The sequence below is a fragment of the Triturus cristatus genome, chromosome 3_1 (genome assembly GCF_964204655.1).
Source record: "Triturus cristatus chromosome 3_1, aTriCri1.1, whole genome shotgun sequence".
Classification (NCBI taxonomy): domain Eukaryota; kingdom Metazoa; phylum Chordata; class Amphibia; order Caudata; family Salamandridae; genus Triturus; species Triturus cristatus.
In genome coordinates, this window is record NC_140583.1 from 917,866,236 (window position 1) to 917,888,654 (window position 22,419).

A 22,419-nucleotide genomic window follows, 5' to 3' on the forward strand; every position below is an offset into this window, starting at 1 on the left:
CATACATGCATGATGGTTGAGTGTAGGCTATCTTCGCAAAAAGATGCCATAGGGAGTTAGTTAATATTGCGTTTGTCTTGTACCCAATGTTTGACTGTTACAGGTTGGCCCTTATTAGGGTTTGCCTTTTCTGATATTAGGAAGGTAATGCAGTAGGGGTCGGTCCGTCGCAAGGTAGGATGGATTCAATTTTTATGGAATTCTCTTTTGCGATGATTAGATGTAAGGTAGCCCCTTTTTTATGGGTAGGTATGTTGCAGGCTTGGTTAAGGTTGAGGTCCTGGAGGGAAGGATTTGAGGTTGTTTACGAGAGGGTTGCTAGAATTGTTCCAGTGGATGTTGAATTCACCGAGAAAAAATTGGTTCTGATCATAATAGTAAAAGGAGATCATTTATGTGATCTGGTTGATGAACATATGTTTGCCACCAGAAGGGTGGTAGAACTTGTGAAGAGAGTATGATGAATTGTCAGAGGTTGTGATGTTGATCCTAAGATATTCACAAGAGGTCAAAAATGGTGCTGGTGATTGTTTTACTGATGTGTGTTCCTATAGAGACAGGTTAGTCCACCACCTAAGCGGCCTGGATTGTCTAGTCTTATGATGGCATGGCTGGTGGGGACTAGTATGTCAAGATTTGTGGATGAGGATTCGTTCAACCAAGTTTCAGTGAGTATGAGTTTGTCATGGTTAAGTATAATGTCGGACTATGTCTGCCGCGTGTTTGACAGCAGACTAACAGTTGAGTAACAAACATTTAAGGGATGTTTTAGCGGTGTTCATATACATGTGTGAGAAATGGGAACTTGTTTGAGGTTCTCTTTGTTTATGAACTTGGTGCTAGAGTGGGGTGTCTTGAGTGGGTGAGTAATCATAGTATTGATTTTTTTTTTTTTTAATGAGCATAGCAACGAAGGTCCGGGTATGTTTAAAAAAAAACAACAAGTTATTGCTTTTTACAACGATAAAAGGACCAAGGTAGGAAAACAAGGGATATACATGGCCGTCAGAAATGCCACCATAAAAGCATCAGCATATGCATCATCAATAGTCACAAATACATAATGTTCGGTAAAGGACATGTCTACAAATACAGAGAAGAATCAGAGGGTGCCAGTTACAATTACCGTGGGGGGGAATAAAGAGCGGTCCGTAGATACAACTTATGGGGAAGGGTGATCCACAGTATTGTTTTTCCATCATAAAGAGGAGGGCTGCAGTAGATGCACTGAAATGGCACACAGGGGTACAATTGCAGAAATAAGTTTTTGTGTTTGCGTGTGCATGTGTAACCAAACGGGGCTCAACTTAAATACAATGCAACCACTCAGTTTCCTCGGGATAAAGCAATAAATAAGTCCGCATTGGCTGCCATATATTTTTGGGTCTGGGGTAGGGGGCTGCAGTGTAGCATACGTGTCACTAGTAGTGTCACAACACATTAAGTCCAATCCAAGCTTTCACCATTGGGACAGTGGATCCACCCCAGTGTAGAGAGACTTGTCTCATAGTGAGAAGTAGAGCAGTGGCAGTGTTTCGCCGAACTTCCGCGGCTAGCGGCTTAACATAGCCCAAAAGTGCCAACAGCGGCGTCTGGCAGATTTCGTATTCGATAATCTGGGAAAGATGGTGAAAAACTTCCTCCCAGTATGCCAGTACTGGTGGGCAGTCCCACACCAGATGTGAAAAGTCGGCATGCTCTGCTGCGCATCTAGAGCAACAGTGCAATTTTGGTGGGGTCCATTTTTGCTGCCAAGTGTGGCGTTTTGTATGCCCTGTGTAAATATTTAAAATGTAATTTGTCAAGTTTTCTCACAGTAATAAACCCATGTCTTGTCCAGCAGGGTGTGACCCAGATCCCTCTCCCACGCTGCCCGAGCCCCCATCCTGACGGCTGGCTGAAGGGTGAGAGATAAGTGATCTAGTCAGAAGATCAAGTGTGCACCACTAGATGACATAACTAATGTGAATGGGGTGAAATCCGCTGGTTCTGCTGAGGAAGATGAAAGTGTAGCGTAAATTGGATTGCATAGTCTGTGTAGAATGAACCTGTCCATACAAGACACATCATGCCTTTCTATTAGGGCTGCTACAGAGGTCGCCCAGAGTGCGTAGTCCACCCAAAGCTAGGGTTTGCTTGGTTAGTGGTCAGAGGAAGCCAAGGGTTATCTAAAGCGGTATGTGCAGGGAATAGAGGAGATCGACGTTCAGATATATTTGTAACTTAACCCAGGCCCTGTATGTGGTTTGAAGTGTTTGTATCTCTGACGGAGTCCTGGGCAGGGCTCGTGGTTTGAGAGTTTAGAGCAAGCATGGGCATGCCTGCGACCATTCCGGATTCAAATATTGCAGCCTTGCTTTAGGATGGTGTCAATAATACGCAAAATGTGCCTATGCAACTAAGTAGTACAAAAATCAAGGACGCGAAATCCTGCACGCAGGTACAGCATAGTCAATGTTTGCCACCTGATTCATGGCTGCCTACTGGCACAGACTAGTCTAATGAGCATAATACAGAGTTGGTCAAAAAATCTAGCCATAAGGGTTATGAGAATGTTGAAGAATAGATAAGAACAAAATGGGGCAGTACCACCATTTTGATGATGTCAATCGACAGAGGGAGTTTATTCCAACGATCAGTTTGTTTATCAACTACGGATCCATAGTTAAGACTAATAACCTCTATTGAACTCCGGTATCAAAAGAAATTCGTAGGTACTGGGGACAGGGTGGGTGGGGGGGGGACTGTGCACCAGCGCAGAGGGAAATCTAAAGTGAAGGGAGCAGTGACGTCTGTCAATGGAAATATTTCCGACTTAGTCCAATTTGTGACATGTCAGGAGAACACCCGAAGCGCACAATTTCGCGAAGAAGAGGAGAGCGATTGGTTTCGGGGTCCCTGATAAACAACATCACATCATCTGCATATAACGAAGCCAAAAGAGGTCCCAAGTGAAATCTTAATCTGTGCTGTAAATGGCACTGCTGGAGATGCCGCACAAGGGGGTCGATGGCTATAATGAACAGCACGGACGACAAAGGGCACCCCTGCCTGGTACCTCGTGAAAGTGTAAATTGATTTGTTAAGTCACCATTCTCTTGGAGCCGGGCCAAAGTACTCGTGCACATGAGGCAAATAAGATCGGAGAAGCTTGTTGGAACCCCACCTTTCCGTATTGTGGCATATAAAAAGGATCATTCAGCGAATCAAATGCTTATTCAGCGTACAACAATATCGCTGTGGTGGAAAGATGAGGAGTAATTTGGTCAAGATTCGCAAACACTGCATGAAGGTTAAAAGACCTGGATCGATTTGAGACAAAACCAGACTGGAACGTGGAAATTATCTTGTCCACAAATAGGGAAATGCGAGTGGCAAGGACTTTAGCCAAAATTTTATAATCTTGATTAAACAAAGACAAGGGTCTGTAGGAAGCACAATGGTAAGTAGGCTTGTTTGGCTTAAGTAAAAGGGTAATTGCTGCTTTGCGAATTGTAGGAGGGGGAGATACGCTCTCCACGGAATCCGCTTATACTTACAATAAATGGGGAACCAATGAGGACTTATAAGTATTATAAAATATGCCGGATAAGCCGTCAGTACCCGGGACTCAGGTAACACTCAGGCCATTGATGGCCTTTGAGATTTCATCAGCAGTAATGGGTGAGGCCTGGAGCTGCTGTTGCCCTCCATCAAGCGGGACCATAGCCCCCTCAGCAAGGTAATTGGTAAGTGCGTCATTGGGGCATCGAGTGGTATATAAGCGAGTGTAACAAGAGAGAAAAGCGTCAGTAATGTCCTGATTGCATGTGATTGAGGTGCCATCGTTCAGTTGAAGGTGTAATAAAAGAGGATTGGTATTGGGGGGTGAAGCAGCCTAGCCAGTGTTCGACCAGGTCTCTCGCCATACACCCGAGCTCATGCATACCTGCTGAGACAGTTTACCTCACGTGCTGCGAGATCATGAAAATCTGAGAGGAGTGTCGCTCGTTGGCGCATCGAAGGAGGGGGTCGTTGGTTAGAGCTCAAATATCTAGCTTATTCAGTGCATTCTCAATAGTCTTGAGTTTCCGGCGTATGGAGTGGAGCACCTCAGCCTGCTTGGCGATACATATCCCTCTGATATAATCTTTAAAAGCCTCCCAAAGTGTAGCATTGCAGGATACTGTACTGGTCTTGAGCTGAAAGTCCTTAAGTATGGCATCTGACTTTACTTTGAAATGCATCATCTAGCACCGCCTCTGCTGAGAAGCGCCAGGGTCTGCATGATCACGCAATACTGTGCATGCAAAGGGTCAGCAGTACTGGTCAATGGTCTGATAGGGTGCACGGTAGGTGCTCATCCGCAGTAACAGATAGGATAAACTTGGGGGAAAGATACCAATTGTCTATGCACAACCAGGATCCTTGTGGAGCTGAATAAAAAGAATATCCCCTATCATGGGATTGTTGAGCTCGCCAAGCATCCGTGAGGAGAAAGGTCTGCAAAAGGGAAGTAAGTGCCTGCACCAAATGCAGCTTAGTGATCTGTCCAGTGCCCGTCGAGTCTAAAGATGGATCAAGTATAAGGTTAAAATTAACCCCCATTAGTATAGTGTCCGCTGATAGTTGGGAGATATGTGTAGATATGCTAGGGAAGAACTTTGGCGAGTCTACATTTGGGGCATACACATTGATCAGGAGGAGGGTTTCAGCTCCTATGGCGCCAGCAACCAAGAGATAACCTATCTGAATCAGCAATCACACCCCGCACACGAAACGGGACTGCTTTGTGGATCAGGATACATACCCCTCTAGAGAAGGTACCATAACTTTCAAAGAATCAATTGTCCCCCCAAATCAATACAAACCAATTGGTAGAGTTGGGGGCATAATGGATCTCCTGTAAAAATTCCACTTGGACAGCGTGTCTGGTGAGATAGGACAAGACGGTCCTGGTATGTTTATATGTGTCTTGGAGGGTGAGTAAGTCATTGTTTGGTAGCTGACTGGATAGTCTGTTGGGTCAGAAAGAGTGGTTGTAATTTGGTCTGAATTTTCAGCAAGGACGTTATTCTGGAGGTGAGTTGTCTGTGAGCTCAGCTTATGTTCAAGTTGGGAGGTTATATGGATTAGATTAAGGATGTCCACCCTAATCATCAGCAGTTCTGATGTTATAGCGTCGTGTAGTGACTCCAAGGAGGCTCCTGACTGGGGGAAGTCTTGTAGTTTAGAGGGCGAGACAAATCAGGGTAGTTGGGGGAGCAAGCAATGTTGGAGACCGCCATCATAGTGTTGGTAACGATTGATTTGCAGTTAAAGTCTTGGACCTAGTTGGTCGTGAAGATGTGGTGGGTGTAATAATACTGTTGATGGAAGTGTGGAGCCGAAGGCTAATGGAGAGTGGGAAGTAATGGTGCTGGATAGTTGTCATCTAGGAGAACCAGGAAAGTCGCTGGTGGAGGGGTTGTATTGTATTGTGGTAGTGCACAAAGTACAATTGGTGTCGACCTGGGGGGAGAGTAGGGGTATTAGGTGAGGTGGGGGAAATGGGGTAGACCAAAGGGGAGGAAGCAGAGTATCATTGGGAGGAGGCTGGTGAGGGGAATCCGTGTCTAGTTTGGTCTTGAGATAGGAGAAGATATCGATGAAGAGTTCAAGATTATGAATTGAAGATGAACATGGTGCCATTGTTATAGATAGAAATAGTGGCAGCTACATTGTACAGTGAGTATATGAATTTGTGCCTAGGTGGAATTATTTTGGTGATTGTTGTATTGAGAGAGAAGGTTAGGACTTTCCTCCATTGAGCACATCTGTTTCTGGTGAATATGAGGTCATTCTGTAGGGTGTCCTTGTTGTAGCAAGAGTAGGGGTCCGTTATAAGCATTTCTTTGTTGAGACAAAGGATTTTATGTTTGAGATTTCTCATGGTCGTTTTTAGGTCTCGCCTGGCGTATGCTGCGCACATGCGCAGTCTCGCTGGCGAGATTTAACGACTTTGGTTATTTCCTTTAAGGGGCATTAAGCCCCTCCCCTCTTTTCCATTGGCCGGCGTCACCGTTTATGCTAAACGGTGGCCAGCCATTGGAAAAGAGGTGTTTGTGACTTTTTTGCTCGGCTTTCTGAGCCGTCCCATTTGGACGGGCTCGTCTGCCTTCCTTCTGCCGTGAAAGCTTTCTTATCTTTATGGGGCCATGTGTTTCAAAACACATGGCCCCATAAAGACAAGAGGACCTGCTGCAGCGAGGTCCTTTTTGTTTTACCTACGAGCTAGTCAGTAAAAGTGTGTTCCAACAACGTGTTGAGAGACCCGCTCAGTGCGTGCAGAGACTTCCAAGCGCCAACAACCAGCCTGCTCGCCTGAATTCAATGCACCGTTCCATTAGACTCCCTAATCCGTGGCCCTTTACCGAGCAAAGGAGCCTCCTGGTATCTCATCCACCAACGTATGTTATGCTTTCAAAGCAGACATAGTCATTCTTCCGACTGATAGGTCTTTTCTCTACCCACTCGGTTTAACAGGACATGGCATTTTGGGACCTTGCAATGTTTACAGAAGTTACGCATTTCTGTTTAGGTTTACAGACTGGTAATTGGCAGTGTTTCCAGGTCCTGATCTGAATCAAGTCGTGACTAAGAAGTGGTAGTGATTCTTGCCATAGATTTTATGTGAGAGATACAAGATGTGGTGGAACGTGCGTGTGTGTTGGGAGAGGAGGGTGTTCACTTTTCAAAATCAAGGGTTTAAAGTTGACAGTCTGTTACTGGCCGTACTTGCAGAGCGGGTTGCAGCATCAATTGTGCAAATCTCATCTTTGTCATAATTTGTGCCCTGAATAGCTAGTCTGAATTATTTCTTAGCATATGCATCGAGAAAGGCAGTAGCCCCTCTGACTTTTGTAGTAAATGTTCACTAATGTTTAACGAATCAATGCTGGCACACCCATATTTTGCATTAAAAATGAACTGAGTAATGTGGGGGTGGGGCTGCTGTCATGCGGGGCCAGTCACCAGGACCCAGTGTTTTTGGAAAGCTGCGCACGCGCTGCATTAATCCCCGCGCCTCACGCCGCCGAGCTTTCTCCTAATTAGAGCTGAGAAGGCAGGATGCGAAGGTGCCCTCCACCCCCATACCCCGGGCCTCTCTCCTCCATCCATTTCTCCCTCCACCGGCGCCCTCGACGTGCCTCCTCTCCCCCATCTGTTTTCAGTCACGCCCCCTCCGCCTGTCTCTTCCATCTCCGGAGGCTCTCCCTCCTCACCTCCCTTGAACACCAGCCTGGGGGGATTCATCGCTCTGCACTCCCCCGCCCCCTGCAGCAGGGCCTGAAGGTACATACATTCTACACTGTCTGTCCCAGACCCCCTCACTGCCTCTCGCTACTCGATAGTGATACCTGGAGCGGCAGATAGGCTGGACATTTTATTGACATAGTTTCATAAAGCGCCCACCAGCCTCATGGCTTAAATGCACACAAACCAGACGCTTTACAGAGCTGTAGACAATCGTCCGGCGTTTCACACTGCAAGCGCCCTCAGCAGCTCTTTCAGCCTCTCCATGAATTGTTTTCGTGTGATGATATTTAAAGTGTCTGCTTTTTATACAGCGCTCTGAACCCCGTAGGGGTCATGTTCGCGCTATAGTATACTCCTCAAATAAATAAATAACACAACTACGAAGAGGCGCCTAAAACAAGCCAGAACTATTGGCTTTGACAGTGCTTGTTAGCATTATCAAACAAAAAAGTTACAAGGAGGAATTTGTTGTGAATATGTCAATATTAGTGGCGGAGCAAAGCCTAGGGGCCCCTAGGAGTGTACTGTCAAGGGCCCCCGTATCATGTCACCCCCCCCACCCGGGCTTATCAAGAAATATTTGGCGTCAGTGATTTACAAACTGGTGCCAAGGAGTGCTCGGTGCGTGGGGGCCCCCAGGGCACAGTCACGAGGCTGCGAGCACAGCAGACATGGCATGCAGAGGTGGGGCCTCTGTGCTGGTAAAGAGGCTTTTTTTGCACTGCACCAGCAGCCCTTCTTACTGGTAGTTTTCATCCTTAACTTTTCTCCATCTCATCTTTCCGAGTCTGCTACCCATCTTTAGCCTTATTCTTTCATCACCTTTCCTGCTTTCCACACATCACCCAGCCAAGCTTTCTTCCAGCACTGCTGCTCCTCGTCAATATACTGAAGCCCCCTTTCACTGGCGCTGCTGGCTTTTACCTCTGTCACTCTTATTTCTGTTTTTCATGGTTTTCCCCCCTCCCCCACCCTGCTCACTCTCACAGTTTTCCACGCTTCCCCACTCTGTTATCCTCTCTTTCACAGTTTTTCTCTCTTCTCCACCCTGTTCTCCTCTCTCTGTTTTCCTCACTCCCCATGCTGCTCTCCTCTCCCAGTTTCCCTCAGTCCCCTATGTTATACTCTCTCTCCCAGTTTTCCTCACTCCTCCAACCGGTTCACCTCTCTCACAGTTTCACTCGCTCCCCCACCCTGCTCTCTCTCTCTCTCTCCCAGTTTCCCTCGCTCCTCACCCTGTTCTCTCTCTGTTTTCCTTGCTCCCCCACCTTGGTCTCCTCTCTTTCCCAGTTTTCCTCGCTTCCCCATCCTGATCTCCACTCTCTCACAGTTTTCCTCACTCCCCCATGCTGCTCTCCTCTTTCTCCCAGTTTCCCTCAGTCCCCCGCCCTGTTCTACTCTCTGTCCCAGTTTTCCTCACTTCTCCACCCTTTTCTCCTCTCTCTCACATATTTCCTCACTCCCCATCCTGTTCTCCCTGCTCTCACAGTTTTCCTCACTTCCCAATGCTGCTCCCATCTCTCTCCCACTTTTCCTCACTCCCTCATCCTGCTCTCCTCTCTCTCCCAGTTCTCCTTTTAACTCCCCTTCTGTCCTCTGGTTTCATCCATTTCTTTGATTTTCCTCTTCACAATCAAACTTATGTCTCTTGTTCCCTTGCCTCTGCCATGTTCCCTGCACACCTCTGCTACTTGTTCTGAGAATTTTACTCTCTCCTCCATTTCTCTCAGTATTCTTTGCACCTCAGTCTCTCCTTAGTTCACTCTATCTCTTCCAATATTCTGCTTACCTCCCACTCTCCTTTGGTAAACTGTATCTTTACTATCTCGGTCACCTCATTCTCGCACAGTTTCACTGCCACCTAACCGCTTATTCTCCCACCCTACTGCTTATTCTCCCACACTACTGCTCATTCTCCCTACCGCTTATTCTCCCTTCCGCTCATTCTCCCACCCCACAGCTCATTTCCCCCCCCTTCCGCTCATTCTCCTACCCTACAGCTCATTCTCCCACCCTACAGCTCATTCTCTCTACAACTCATTCTCTCTTCTGCTCATTCTCCCTACCGGTCATTTCCCCACCTTACCGCTCATTCTCCAGCTCTAAAGCTCATTCTCCCTTCCGCTCTTTCTCCCACCCTACAGCTCATTCTCCCACCCTACAGCTCATTCTCCCTTCCGCTCAATCTCCCGCCCTACCGCGCAGTCTCCCTACCGCTCATTCTCTCTTCTGCTCATTCTCCCTACCGGTCATTCCCCCACCTTACTGTTCATTCTCCCACCCTACTGCTCATTCTCCCACCCTAATTCTCATTCCTTCGCCCAACTGCTCATTCTCCCTCCCTACTGCTTATTCTCCCACTCTACCGCTTATTCTCCCTCTCTACGGCTCATTCTCCTACCCTCCTGCTCATTCTCCCTACCGCTCATTCTCTCACCCTCCTCCTCCCACCCTCATTCTCTCTACGGCTCATTCACCCACCCTATTGTTAATTCTCCCACCCTACCACTCATTCTCCCTACCTTTAATTCTCCCACCCTACCACTCATTCTCCCGCCCTATCGCTCATTCTCCCTACCACTCATTCTCCCACCCTACCACGCATTCACCCACACTACCGCTCATTCTCCCACCCTAGCGCATTCTCCCACCCTACTGCTCATTCTCCAGCCTGACTGCTCATTCATCCACCCTACCGCTCATTCTCCCACCCTATCGCTCATTCTCCCTACAGCTCATTCTCCCACCCTACCTCTCATTCTCACACCCTAGCGTTTAAATTTGTTTTATTTTGGGCACGTTGTTATTAAGTGATTTTACTGAAACATGGAACGTTGAACTGACGCTGAGACTAGAACCTAGGTGTCCCGACTTCTGAAGTCAGCAACTCTGACAAGAAGACTCCGCTCTCATTCCCGTATGGCTTGTTTCCCTTAGCGCTGTCAGCGTTCTTATGGCAGTGTAGAGCGCTATACAAAAAACTACGTTCTCTTGAAGTGCCAATCCCTGTGACATCAGACAGTCATGGACTGCACTTCACCGTCGCCCGGGTCCAGAGTGGCTCTGAGGTGCAAGGAAGTCAGTCCCGAGCTGCACTGACACAGAAAAGGTAAATGAAAAATGCTTTATCAACAGCTTCCCCAAAGCCCCACCCCCTTGGTTTCTAATGTAGCACGAATTCGACCCTAAAGTATTGGGCCGCATTACATGAGCACCAGTCACTTTACAGAAGGACACACACGTTAGTTTTTTGTTTTTTTAAATTCTTTTGGGCATGTTGATATTAAGTGATTTTACTGAAGCATGGAACGTTGAACCGACGCTGAGACTAGAACCTAGGTGTCCCGACTTCTAAAGTCAGCTACTCTGTCAAAAAGACTCCGCTTTTATTCTTGTATGGCTTGTTCCCCTTAGCGCTGTCAGCGTTTTTATGGCGGTGTAAATCGCTATACAAACAAGCATTTAAAATGCTATAGGTCTCGTCTTTCATTAAGTTAAAGACATTTGCTTTGCTATACAATACCATTAGCAAAGCAAATGGCTTTAACTTAATCAAAGGCGAGACCTATTGCATTTTCAATGCTTGTTGGTTAATTTGGGGTGTAGGGGGCTAGTGTACTAGGAATGGGACATTTCCAGCAGGGGATAGTAGGGGGTTCAGCTTGCTTAAATGGAGAGAATTCATGTGGGATGATATTAGTAGGATGGGACTATAATTCCTTCATTGGCCCCTCCCCCCCACTTCCTCCTGACTTATCTCCCGATTTAAGTCTGGCCCAAGCCTCTGGAGTGAGTCCTTCCTAAGCCAGTTTATCTGATCATCCGAAACCTCTAGATCGTCTGGGTATAAATCCTGAAAGAAGTTTGTGAAAGTCTGCTCTTTGTCTGTGTTGTCTACACACCATTTACCAGTCTGTAGGAAGCTAGCTCTGTATAACCTATACCAAAGAGTCCAGTGGCTCCCCAGAGGCTTACAGTTGCTTAAGTAGATAATACTAAAAGCTCTATTTGTGGACCTCCGCCCAGCGGCCACCTTGGGGGGGGGTTCCGGGGGTGGGATCTGGTGGGGATATCGACCCTCGGAGATGTGATGCGGGGTAATACACTGAAATCCTTCCAGCAATTAGAGGATGGTCTGCTGATGGGAGATTTGGGCCTACACAAGATCAAGCAAATATACCAGACGCTGACGACCCACACACAGACAACACTAGATAAGACATGGCGAGCGTGGCAAGCCGATATTGCTGACTTGACAGATGACGACTGGGCCGAAGCTATTGCCAGTCCATATGGCACGACTGTATCTACACGGTACCGCCTGATACAGTTTAAATATCTTCACGGAACGTACTATACACTGAGCAGACTTTGGCAGATGGGAGTTATCCGGTCCCCTATATGTCTGCGGTGTGAGAGAGAGGATGGGACGTTCTTACATACCGTTTGGAGTTGCACGGTGTTGCAGCCCTTTTGGCGTAGAATCCAGTCCTGCCTGAATGAGGTACTCTCATGGGAGCTCCCGTTCGACCCACGACTTTTCCTTCTACACAGTACAGACGACATTGGGGGAAATAAGTATAAGCAACATTTGTTTTTAGCTCTCACTACCCCCATACGAGATATCGCCCAAATGTGGAAAGGGACATCCACCCCAACCCCCGACACTGGGTAAATGGAAAACTGAACTCGACAGATGTATGGGGTCTGAAATAGCAGTGTTTCTAGCTCTGGCTGCCCCAACACACATAGGAAAATGTGGACCTGATGGGCGTCATATCGTGGAATAGAGCTTCCTCCCCTGCCACCCCACAGATCCTTTATAAATGACCCCATATCCCAATGATCACCGACCGAATACCCCACATTGTATGATAATGGATCATTCTGTTAATATACATCATCTACACGTCTTGAGATCTAGTACTGTCTGCACTTTGTTTAAGTTATATCACCTGCATGTTCGGCAGGTATTGAAAAATAATCAAAATGTCAGAACTTCAGCAATGTACGGTTTTTCTCTTGTCATTGTAGGGCTGTCGCCCAACTTTCAAATGAATAACCAAATAAAATGTTTTGTTTAAAAAATAAAATAGGAATAAAAAGACAGAATCCAAGACCAAATTGTTTTGCTAAAAAAAGTTATTATTTTATTTTATTTTATTTTAGAACCAAGAGTAACTCAGTTGTAGGTAAATAACACTTTCAAGAATAGCAATAATACTTTTAAAAATGCAGTAGGAATTGGCTTGCAAGGCAGTAGGAATGCTCTACAGTACTACAAATACTTTGGTATTGTCATTCAGCTATCGTAGAACTTAGCATTTGTAGAATATAGACATTTGAATGCAATAGGAGAAATACAATGCAATCCTATGGGAAGAAAACTGTTTTTTGCATCACCAGGTAAGTATGCAACTTACTCTTCCAGTCTTCGAGGCTTTGAACTAACACTGGGCAAGGGTCAGATTGAGGTAGGTACTGCACCACCAGCGGCACTAGGGCGGCTGGGTGCAGAGGTCACTGAGCCCAATTTTAGACATTGCAGACTGGGGACACCAAACAAGGTGCAGATTGCAGGTAGGTACCCCCGGTTTGAGGGCACAGGTCCTGGGGGTTAAAGCAAGCACAAGGGTGGCCACAAGGCCGCACCAACCTTACACCATCAGCGGCACAGGGGCTGCTGGGTGCAGGGTGCAATTCATCTTCGGGTGCCCAATGCAAATGGATGGGAATCTCGGTCGCACAAAGAGGCTGCAGGCTTGGACCAGAAGGCTGGATGAAGGTGCCCACTGGCTGGATAGGTAAGTTGAGATGTCGGAGAAGGCTTGGGCACCGTCTGCTGGGCTCCCCAAGGTCAAGGGGCTGAGGATGCAGGGATGCCTTTTGGTGTCAGGTTTTATTTACCGGAGCTTTTCGCAATCAGGGGGGCCTTCATGAAGAGGCTCCAGGCATCTTCGCGGAGACCAGGAGAGGTCAGCCAGCGCTGGATTCGAGGCAGGATCGCTGAGTAGACATCACTGGACAGGTGAGCCGCTCGAACTTGGGCTGTGGGCGCAGAAGTCACGGTTCCAGCTAGATCCTGAATCCTTGTAGTTGAATTCTTCTGGACAGGGCTGCTGCCCTTTGGAGATCTGTTCTTTTTTTGAAGCGTGTGTAGTTTTTCTCGGGTTCTGAAAATTGCTGGCCACCGGACAGGTGTCGTCTTTTTCACAGGGTCTTTGAGCAGTAGACAGGCCGGTAGGGCTGAGGCCAATTCAGTAGTAGTCTCCAGGCTCGGCTGCACGGAGTCTTCATCCTTTTCTTCTTAGGTCGCTGGAATCTCAATATCAAGGTGCATGGGTGCCCCTAAATACTTAATTTAGGGGTGTTACAATTACTGGCAGATGGTAACTAATGGGCTACTTGCCTTTTAGGGTGACTAAAGCCTTAGTGTGTCCCCTCCTTTTGGGGAGGGAGCATCCTCTAACCTGATTGGCTAAAATCCTCCCATTCAAGATGGAGGATTTTATAAGGAGGGAGTCACTTTGGTCTAGGGCACCTTAGGGATGGTCCTGGCAGAGAGGGCACACACCTCTTCTCACTACTAATTTTCCTGCCGACCTTGCTGTCAAAAGTGGGGTTTGGTCAGGGGTTGGGGCATCTCCACTGGCTAGAGAGGCCCCAGCTAGCATTTCAAAGGGCAGGAATCCTTTGAGGCCCACCACCCTGAAAGCTGTTCTTGCTTGGGGGTAGATGTGAAGCACCTCCACCTCAAGCAGCCTTTAACCCTGACCCACGAGAGCACAAGGGCTCCCACCTCAGAGGGTCAGAAACATGTCTGTATGTGGCAAGCTGGTGCAGACCAGTCAGCTGGACACGAGGGAATTGGTTGTTTTTCAGGGGGCATCTCGAAGATGCCCTCTGAGTGCATTTTGCATAAAATCCAATACTGGCATCAGTATGCGTTTATTGTGCTCAGAAGTTTGATACTAAACTTCGTAGCATTCAGTAAAGCCACCATGGAGCTGTGGAGTTCATAATGACAATCTTCCAGCCCAGGAACTCAATATGGCTTCACTGCACTTAAAATATCTAAGAATGGAATTAGACACTGTAGAGACAAATTGCTCCGGCAGGTATGCCCTCACCTGTGGTATAGTGCACCCTGCCTTAAGGCTGTGTGGACCCCTAGAGGTGTGACTTACCTATGACACCGGCAGTATTAGGGAGGCATGGCACACCGGGATGTCAGCCAGTCAACTACTGACTATGACACAGAATGTCGAAAACAACTGCACAACACAAAGTACTACACTGCAATAGCAGACAACTCCACCAATAGATTGACATCTAAGATTACCAGCATGGTCCATGAAGCCGTCACTAATGAATGGATCAATAAAAAAGAGGCTGATTTCCTGATTGCAAAAGAACCTAGAATACCATACTTTTACACACTCCCGAAAATACACAAAGGAATCACACCCACCCCAGGACGCCCTATTGTGTCAGGCATTGGCTTACTACTTGAGCCGTTGTCTAAATTCTGTGATCACTTTCTTCAACCGCTAGTGAAACAGACGCCATCCTACGTGTGAGACACCACCGACATTCTCCGCATCATAGAGGAAGTACCCAACAGCAATGATATAGATTACCTCATGACACTGGATGTGGAGGCTCTGTATACGAATATTCCCCAACAAGCTACGCTAGCAGTCATTGAAACCGCTTTGGGTAAAATAGAATGGACATCCCCAACCCAATCACTTTCATAGTGGAATGCGCTACGGTAGCATTAACAGAAAACGTTTTTGAGTTCAAAGATCAATTGTATACCAATCACAAGGTACTTCAATGGGGAGTACCTTCGCTCCTAGTGTGGCCTGTTTGTACATGTCACACTTTGAGGATGAGGTCATCAGGAACCCCGATAATCCATATATGAATAATCTGTTCCTATGGAATCGATTCATTGATGATATCCTCATCTTTTGGAAAGGGGACCTGTCTACTTGTGAGAACTTCGTACTATAGGTGAATAATCAAAATGAATACCTGAGGTTTACCCACACTGTCTCAGCCACTAACATACCGTTCCTCGATCTTAACATCAGACTAGACAATGGTTCATTAAACACCACACTGTATAAAAACCTACAGACCAGAATAGCTTATTACTGTACTGTAGCTATCATCCTAAATGACTCAGGGACAATTTACCTGTGGGCCAGTTCCTCCGCATTAGACGGAACTGTATCTCCATTACAGACTATAAATAAGAAGCACAGACTTTGGCCACTAACCTGAGAGAGCGTGGCTACCCAGAACGTCGGATTAGTACTTCCATGAAAAGAGCAAGGAATAACCCACGTGAAGCCCTCCTAGAGGTCAACACCAAGCCCCCTGACCTGTGTGACATCATTCACTCCTGAATCAAACAGAATAAAACGCATTGTTAAAAAACATTGGAACATACTTAACACGGGTGACCTACAGATCCCTGCCCCTAGATTTGCATTTAGACACACTAAAAATCTAAAGGACATCTTGATCATCACCCGCCCAAAGCACACACACCACACAGACCAAAGACAACTTTGGGATTTGCCTCCAGTCACCGGCCACTACCCGTGTGGTTCATATACAGTGTGTTGCTTTACCATTACCACAAAAGAAGTGTCCTTATCGGAAACCTTTCAATGGAAAATTAATAGACACACCAATTGCAATACTACGCACTGTATATACATGATCACCTGCCCTTGTGGCCTGCAATATGTCGGCATGACATTACAGATGGCAAAAATTTGCATCACAGAGCACAGGAGTAACATCCGACGCCAGAGGGTTGCGACCAAGATGTACACACATTTCAAGGACCATAACCATTCCCCTGATTCCATCAAATGGCTGATATTGGAAGCACACCCACAGATCATGCAAAAAGCTCTATTCAAGATTTAACAGAGATGGGTCCACAGACTATCCACTGACAGCAGGGGACTCAATAATGACATTCCCTGGGCCAGTTTAGCCAACTCGTGATTTCTATTGCAGAAAAGGATTGTCTGCATGAGTGAGCGATACTTATTACAGGGGAAGTGACTTTCTAATGACCCGAGAATGGTCCAGGATTCCCGCTGTTATCTCGCACACATACCTTTTTGTACTCGAGTGGGCATTTCTGATCACCATCTCACCCTGAGTGGATTTGGATAGTGTTAATTACCTCAACTTTAGTCCAAGATGGCGACCATTTATCTATAGTATTCACAATGACTGAGACTGAGGTAAGATGGCCGCCCGTTTTTGGACTCAGTGGTCCTTCTTTGTATTACCATCAGGAATCACACGTGATACTTACCTCCGCGCACACTTACTACATGACATCAGACAAGTACACTCAGTGACAAATATGAACGCCATATTTTCACAGGACTGTATTACTAATTACATTGGGAATATATGAGTTTACACTTGACTCGACCAACAGTCTTAGATGGCCACTTTCCATCCATTTCGCACTGAACATAGACTAGGCCAATCAAATTGAGAATGTATGAGTTTACACTTGACTCGATCAACAGTTTTAGATGGCTACTATCAATCCATTTTGCACCATTACGAAGACTAGGCCAAGATAGCCGCCGTTATTCACAAACGTTGTCCTTCTTTGAATTACTGCCATGTATAACATGTGACGCATAGCCCCGCCCACCCCATCCCCTTTTGACCCGGCGTGGTATAACTTGGGACTAGTTTTGACAGCCCATTCCACCGATTCCGGCGGCGAGGGTAGGTGAGCCTGCACACAATCTCTGTATTTCCGGTAAGTGTCAACGGGACTCGTCCGCCAGCCCACAGTGTTTGGTGCTATTTTACATTGGCCTTGGGGGGCTGAGATTTCTAGGTGCTCTCCATGACCGTTGGTGCGCTGGCACTTTAGGCAGCACCCGAGGTTTGACTACTCACCGGGCGCCTTGTTGGTTTTGTGTCCCTTGTGAGCTTGCCTATGTGCGGGACACACTGAGGGGGTATTGGCGATCCACCTCGTTATCTCCTCTCCTCCTCCATGTTATAACACTGTTCCCATGTGAGCACCTACGGATGGATACTGATTCATTCACTTACCGATCCCCATTTATCTTTCTTTATATTTTTATTTTCTTTCAACAGGACACTAACTGTTGGTGTCCCTTTTATTCCGCCGGAAATTGATGAGGCCATACTGTTTAGGCCCTTAGGTGAGCATTTCCACAACAATATGCTCCTTCTGCTGTGCTCATGTTTTTATGTTGTAATTGGTTTTAAAACACTTAGTGCTTGGTCCTTCCACTATATACAGCACCTAGGGCCCTATGTAGGTGGCCTGGCATTTACCACTTCATAAATACCGAATCATACCGATTCGGTATTTATGAAGTGGTAAATGCTATGTAGGTATTCAATTGGTAAAAATTACCGATTCGTAGAAATTCAGTAATTACCGAATCGGTATTTACCGATTCGGTAATGAGGCATACCTTCCCATTGATTGAATCAATGGGAAGGTATGCCTCATTACCGATTCGGTAAATACCGATTCGGTAATGGGGGGAGCACAATCAAGGGTGGCAGGGTGTCACAGTGACACCCTGTTGCACCCCTGATTCCTACATGTGTGCACATGTGGCACACATACATGCCCTAAGGGCATGTATGTCTGCCACATTGCACACTTCAAAGTGCATAAAAATGCTTTTTTGCAGCTATTCGTTATTTACCACCAACTATTAGTTGGTCGTAAATAACGAATCCACCCAACACCCACACACTCCCCCTACATCTCATTTCATGATTCGGTATTTACCGAATCGGTAATATTACCGATTCGGTAAATTTACCGATTCGGTAAATACCGAATCATGAAATTCTCCCCCTACATCTCAAAAGCCTAAATACCGGTCGGTAACGGTATATTTACCGAAAATCGGCCGTTACCGACCGGTATTAGGCTTCCTACATGAGGCCCCTAGACACTATAACTGCGTGAGACATCACTTGTATATGCACACCTTCTAATATGTTGTGTGCTATTGTCACTAAGGCGTATAAGGCACATTATGAATGTCGAGTAAACGTACTGCTATTATAATATCTGTCCTTTTTCTGATCTACGTTCCGTTAAGTCAGTGGGACATTGCCCACTGTATTACGATGTGGGAGGTAGGTTTTCCCCTCTCATTTTGTGTAGATAGCATTTGATACCCTGGTCCTGATGAATTGCCCATGATCTTACTGACAACAGAGGCAAGAAACATGTCGACCGAATGAGAGTAGGACGTAGGCATCTAGGCACTAAACGCCACTCTATTGACTTTTAATCAGGCAATTTACCTACCAGAATAAATACAATTCAAGGAATAATTGACCTGTTTTAACTCACTTACACTACATCTACACTACTGGGCCCCTCACCCCCACTGCACCAAACGGCAGGGACAAAAGATCTCCGACAAAGAGCCCCATTTATGGGAGCCCGTCAGGCATTGCAGCGCCGGCCCGACGAGGAGCAAGCCCAGATGATGAAGCATGACACCTAGCTTGCTGGGTGTGTGAGGGCTCCAGTTCCGAAGAGGGGTCTTCCCCTCTCACTTTGAATAATAGGATTCACTTATTGAACCTACATATTGAACCTAGTACTCGCTGACCTTATATGTCTCCTCACCCTTAGGAACTGCATACCCATCTTTATACACACCGGGATGTGTGCCATGTTGACTTTGAAGTTTTGTCTGTACCAAAACACACAATCTGCAATGGCAGTGTGTATGTTAGGTGAGGGGTATCTGAGGGTGGCACAGTACATGCTGCAGCTCTTAGAGACCCTCTCTGGTCACTAGGCCTTTGGCACCAGTGATACCTTTTACAAGGGATTTACAGGTAGACCAGAAGTGCGCCAGTTGTGGAAACAAAGGGACACTTTTGGGAAATAACACAGGCACTAGGAACCTGATTGGCAGGGACCCAGTGCACACTCAGTCAAAGTGCATCAGATATCAGGCAAAAAGTCGGTTGGTAACCATGCAAAAAGGGGGACCTTACCTTAATGGTGTTTCTTACATTCGCCATATTTATTTTCCTGGCTAATAGTTCATGCATCCTTCCCCATCCTCGTAATGGGCAAACTTACTAGCCTCCCATTTCCCCTGCAGAATTCTTTCCAAATAATCAGCTAGTTCACCTCTAGCCTCTTTGATCTTATTGTTTAGAATAGTCAACTCCTAAGCTTCGCAATGGCTACCTACGTTTTAAAAAGGATATTTTGTTTTCACATTTGTTAAGGTTTTTGAAAAACCATATACAATAAAGATTTATCACAATGGGTATCTACGTCTCTCTGTATTTTAACAATTTTCATCTCTAGATACCCAAGTCTGCGCTTGGATTCCTTTTGCTTATATGCTGCTTAACCTATAATCCTCCCTCAAATAAATGCGTTAAAAGCCCCCCAAATTATTTGCAGGGGAGCCAATCACTTATTAATTTATAAGAAATCTACTGTGTCCTGCCGAAAGCTGGCTGACTACTGCCTGATCCAACAGTAGTGTCTTAAACACCATCTGGGAAGATCTAGTTCATTTTACAAGAGCAAATCTAACTTCACTGCGGAGTGATCTGACAGTTGCTCGGGAAGGTGAATTATCCCTTTAATGCTATTGGTCAGTCTGGCGTTTGCATGCTGATACATTGTGGATTTTCATAGCGTCATTCGTTAAGCCAAAACTCAGTTCTTAAACAAACTGTAATATTCAATCCCAACACTAGATGACAGGATGGAGCAAGGCATGTGTTCGACAAAACTAATAAGATTCAAACAAGTGGTTGCAGGTAAGAAACATTTTCTTTATTGGCGCAGTGATTGTTGGTGAAGCTAAGTAAACTGGCACAAGTAAGTTAACTGATATGCAAACTGGTTAATGCAAAGTACAATTTAAAGTTGAAATTTTATGTGACTAATAGAAGTTTAATATCATACGGTATCTGAAATAAAACCGTTGAAATTCACATTAGGGTTGGCAACAGTGTTGTCCTCTTTGGATACCACAATATCTAAAGAAATCATTTAGCTGCCTATTGTAGTCATAGATTATTAATATCACTTAATTTGAACCCACTTTTCTGAAATATTATAGTATAGTTTAAGGTCATTTAATTTCATACTTCTCGATTCAATTTATTTTCATTGTCCCTGATTTGATTATTTAATTTTGTTGCAGGGACCCCGAGCAACTCCGAGTCAGATACAGAGGACTCTGAGGAGGAAGAGGAGGAGGAGGAGGAGGAGGATGATGATGATGATGAAAAAGATCCAGAGGAGTCAGATACCGATACAGAGGGAGAGAAAACCCCATTAAAACTAAATAAAACTATGCCCATAGAGAAATGTTCTTCTACGGGCCTCTCACTTCATTCTACTCCACTTAACCTCAAAATTACAAATTCTCCAGGATCTGCGCCTGCTGCCTTGTGCACTGAATCTCAGTCATTGGACTATATCAGCAATTCACCTCCACTAACTGCCAGTACACCATGTGGTATTTACAGTATTATTTTATGTCATAAATTATTTTAAGCAAAGTTATAGTGTTGAGATAAGGCATGGATAATTGATTCTTTTTATTTTGTGTATGGGTGCTTCGATTTTCTATTTTCTGTATAAATGTTTACAGCACACTGTTATATATTATAGCTGATTTACTGATGAAAAATATATTTGTGCAAACAATACTTATGACACATTTTCATATTTTATTGAAAACCTTTAGGTTTATTAAACTGAAAAATATTTTCTTTAATATTATACTGCATTGACTTTGCCCATATTTGATAGTTGTCAATCATTTTCTTTTTAAGGTTCTTTGAAACGGAGAAGATTAATAGATGAACGAAGTTTGCATGTTCCTCTACAATATGGGTATGGTGTACAGTATGAATTTTTTTGTTTACCCTTTGGTCATTGGAGTACATATAGCATTATATTTTCTCAGAAAATTCTTAATAATGTGCGTGTGCATCAGTATTTTGTCAGTGAAAATAAATGTGGCCCTTTCAAACATTTTGTTTGGGTTAGGAGTTCTAATATATTTGCTCCTTAATTGCTACAGTGCGGTGGTCAAACTCGATGTAATTGATATACAGCACAGCCTAACTAATTACATAAATAAAGATTACAGTTCCATTTTACAATCTCTTTATGGAGAAAAATAAATAGGCTACCACTCATGCCTATTGAACCAAGTTTTATATCACTACAGAAATGTATCCCATAGTTCTATGATTCTGGTTTAATAACTTTGTTATAAGTTCTACGCACGACTAAACAGCATGACATAAACCAGACAGACAAATCTACAGAGAGCAATATATATCTTTAATACCATGGTTCTCTGGATAGGGTTGCTGTGTTGGAGGAATGTTCATGGCCCACTTGGTACTTCACACCTCTTTAGTAATAGTCCTTTGTCCATAGACAACAGTGGTATTAAAAGGCATAATAAACTTTGAATATGTGACATCAATTTCTGGCATGCCAGTGAAAATAAGTGTTTCCCTATAAAACGTCATTTGGAACAATTGTAATAATAAACATTTATTCCAGCATTTATTACTAGAGTGTAAAGCTCAAATCCCATGTTATCAGCCCAGTACAGCTTAGCTGACTTGAGAAAACACTACCTAATTTACTCATAGATACCTTTCTAGAGACAGTTTACATATTGGGCCATACTCACCAGACCTAGTTATTTTGATTCTGTCTCACTGGATGGATTTTTCTCCTTGTGATGTGATTATGTTTGAATGTCTTTCAGAGAACTATTGTACCTCAAAATTACAGCATGCCATAAACCATACATACAAAGTATATATGCTTAGGGTGGACAGAGGCATTGTGAACCACTCAAGGCTTGACCTCTTGTGAATTACTCCCTCTCCTCAGACTCATCTTTGGTATTACATAGCATTTGGTGTTTCACATATTTGAATTATTCCCCATTGTCAGGCTGGAAACCTTGGGCAGTTGTAGTAGTGTACTAATGTGTTCAAATAAGATTTAAACTGTTCATGACCCATATGTCAATAAAGTGTGGAGACCTGGAGCACCAGCTACCTACA

General features: G+C 45.1%; 1 protein-coding gene across 22 annotated transcripts in view; it reads left to right on the top strand.

Moving 5' to 3' along the window:
* BAZ2B (bromodomain adjacent to zinc finger domain 2B) overlaps positions 1 to 22,419 on the top strand; it is a 1,481,286-nt gene that overhangs the window by 700,111 nt on the left and 758,756 nt on the right. For all 22 annotated transcript variants that reach the window (XM_085645472.1, XM_085645482.1, XM_085645489.1 and 19 more), the window contains 2 exons: positions 20,523 to 20,840; positions 21,160 to 21,220. In XM_085645472.1, coding sequence (XP_085501598.1) covers positions 20,523 to 20,840; positions 21,160 to 21,220 — 379 coding nt within the window. The remainder of the gene's footprint in view (positions 1 to 20,522; positions 20,841 to 21,159; positions 21,221 to 22,419) is intronic.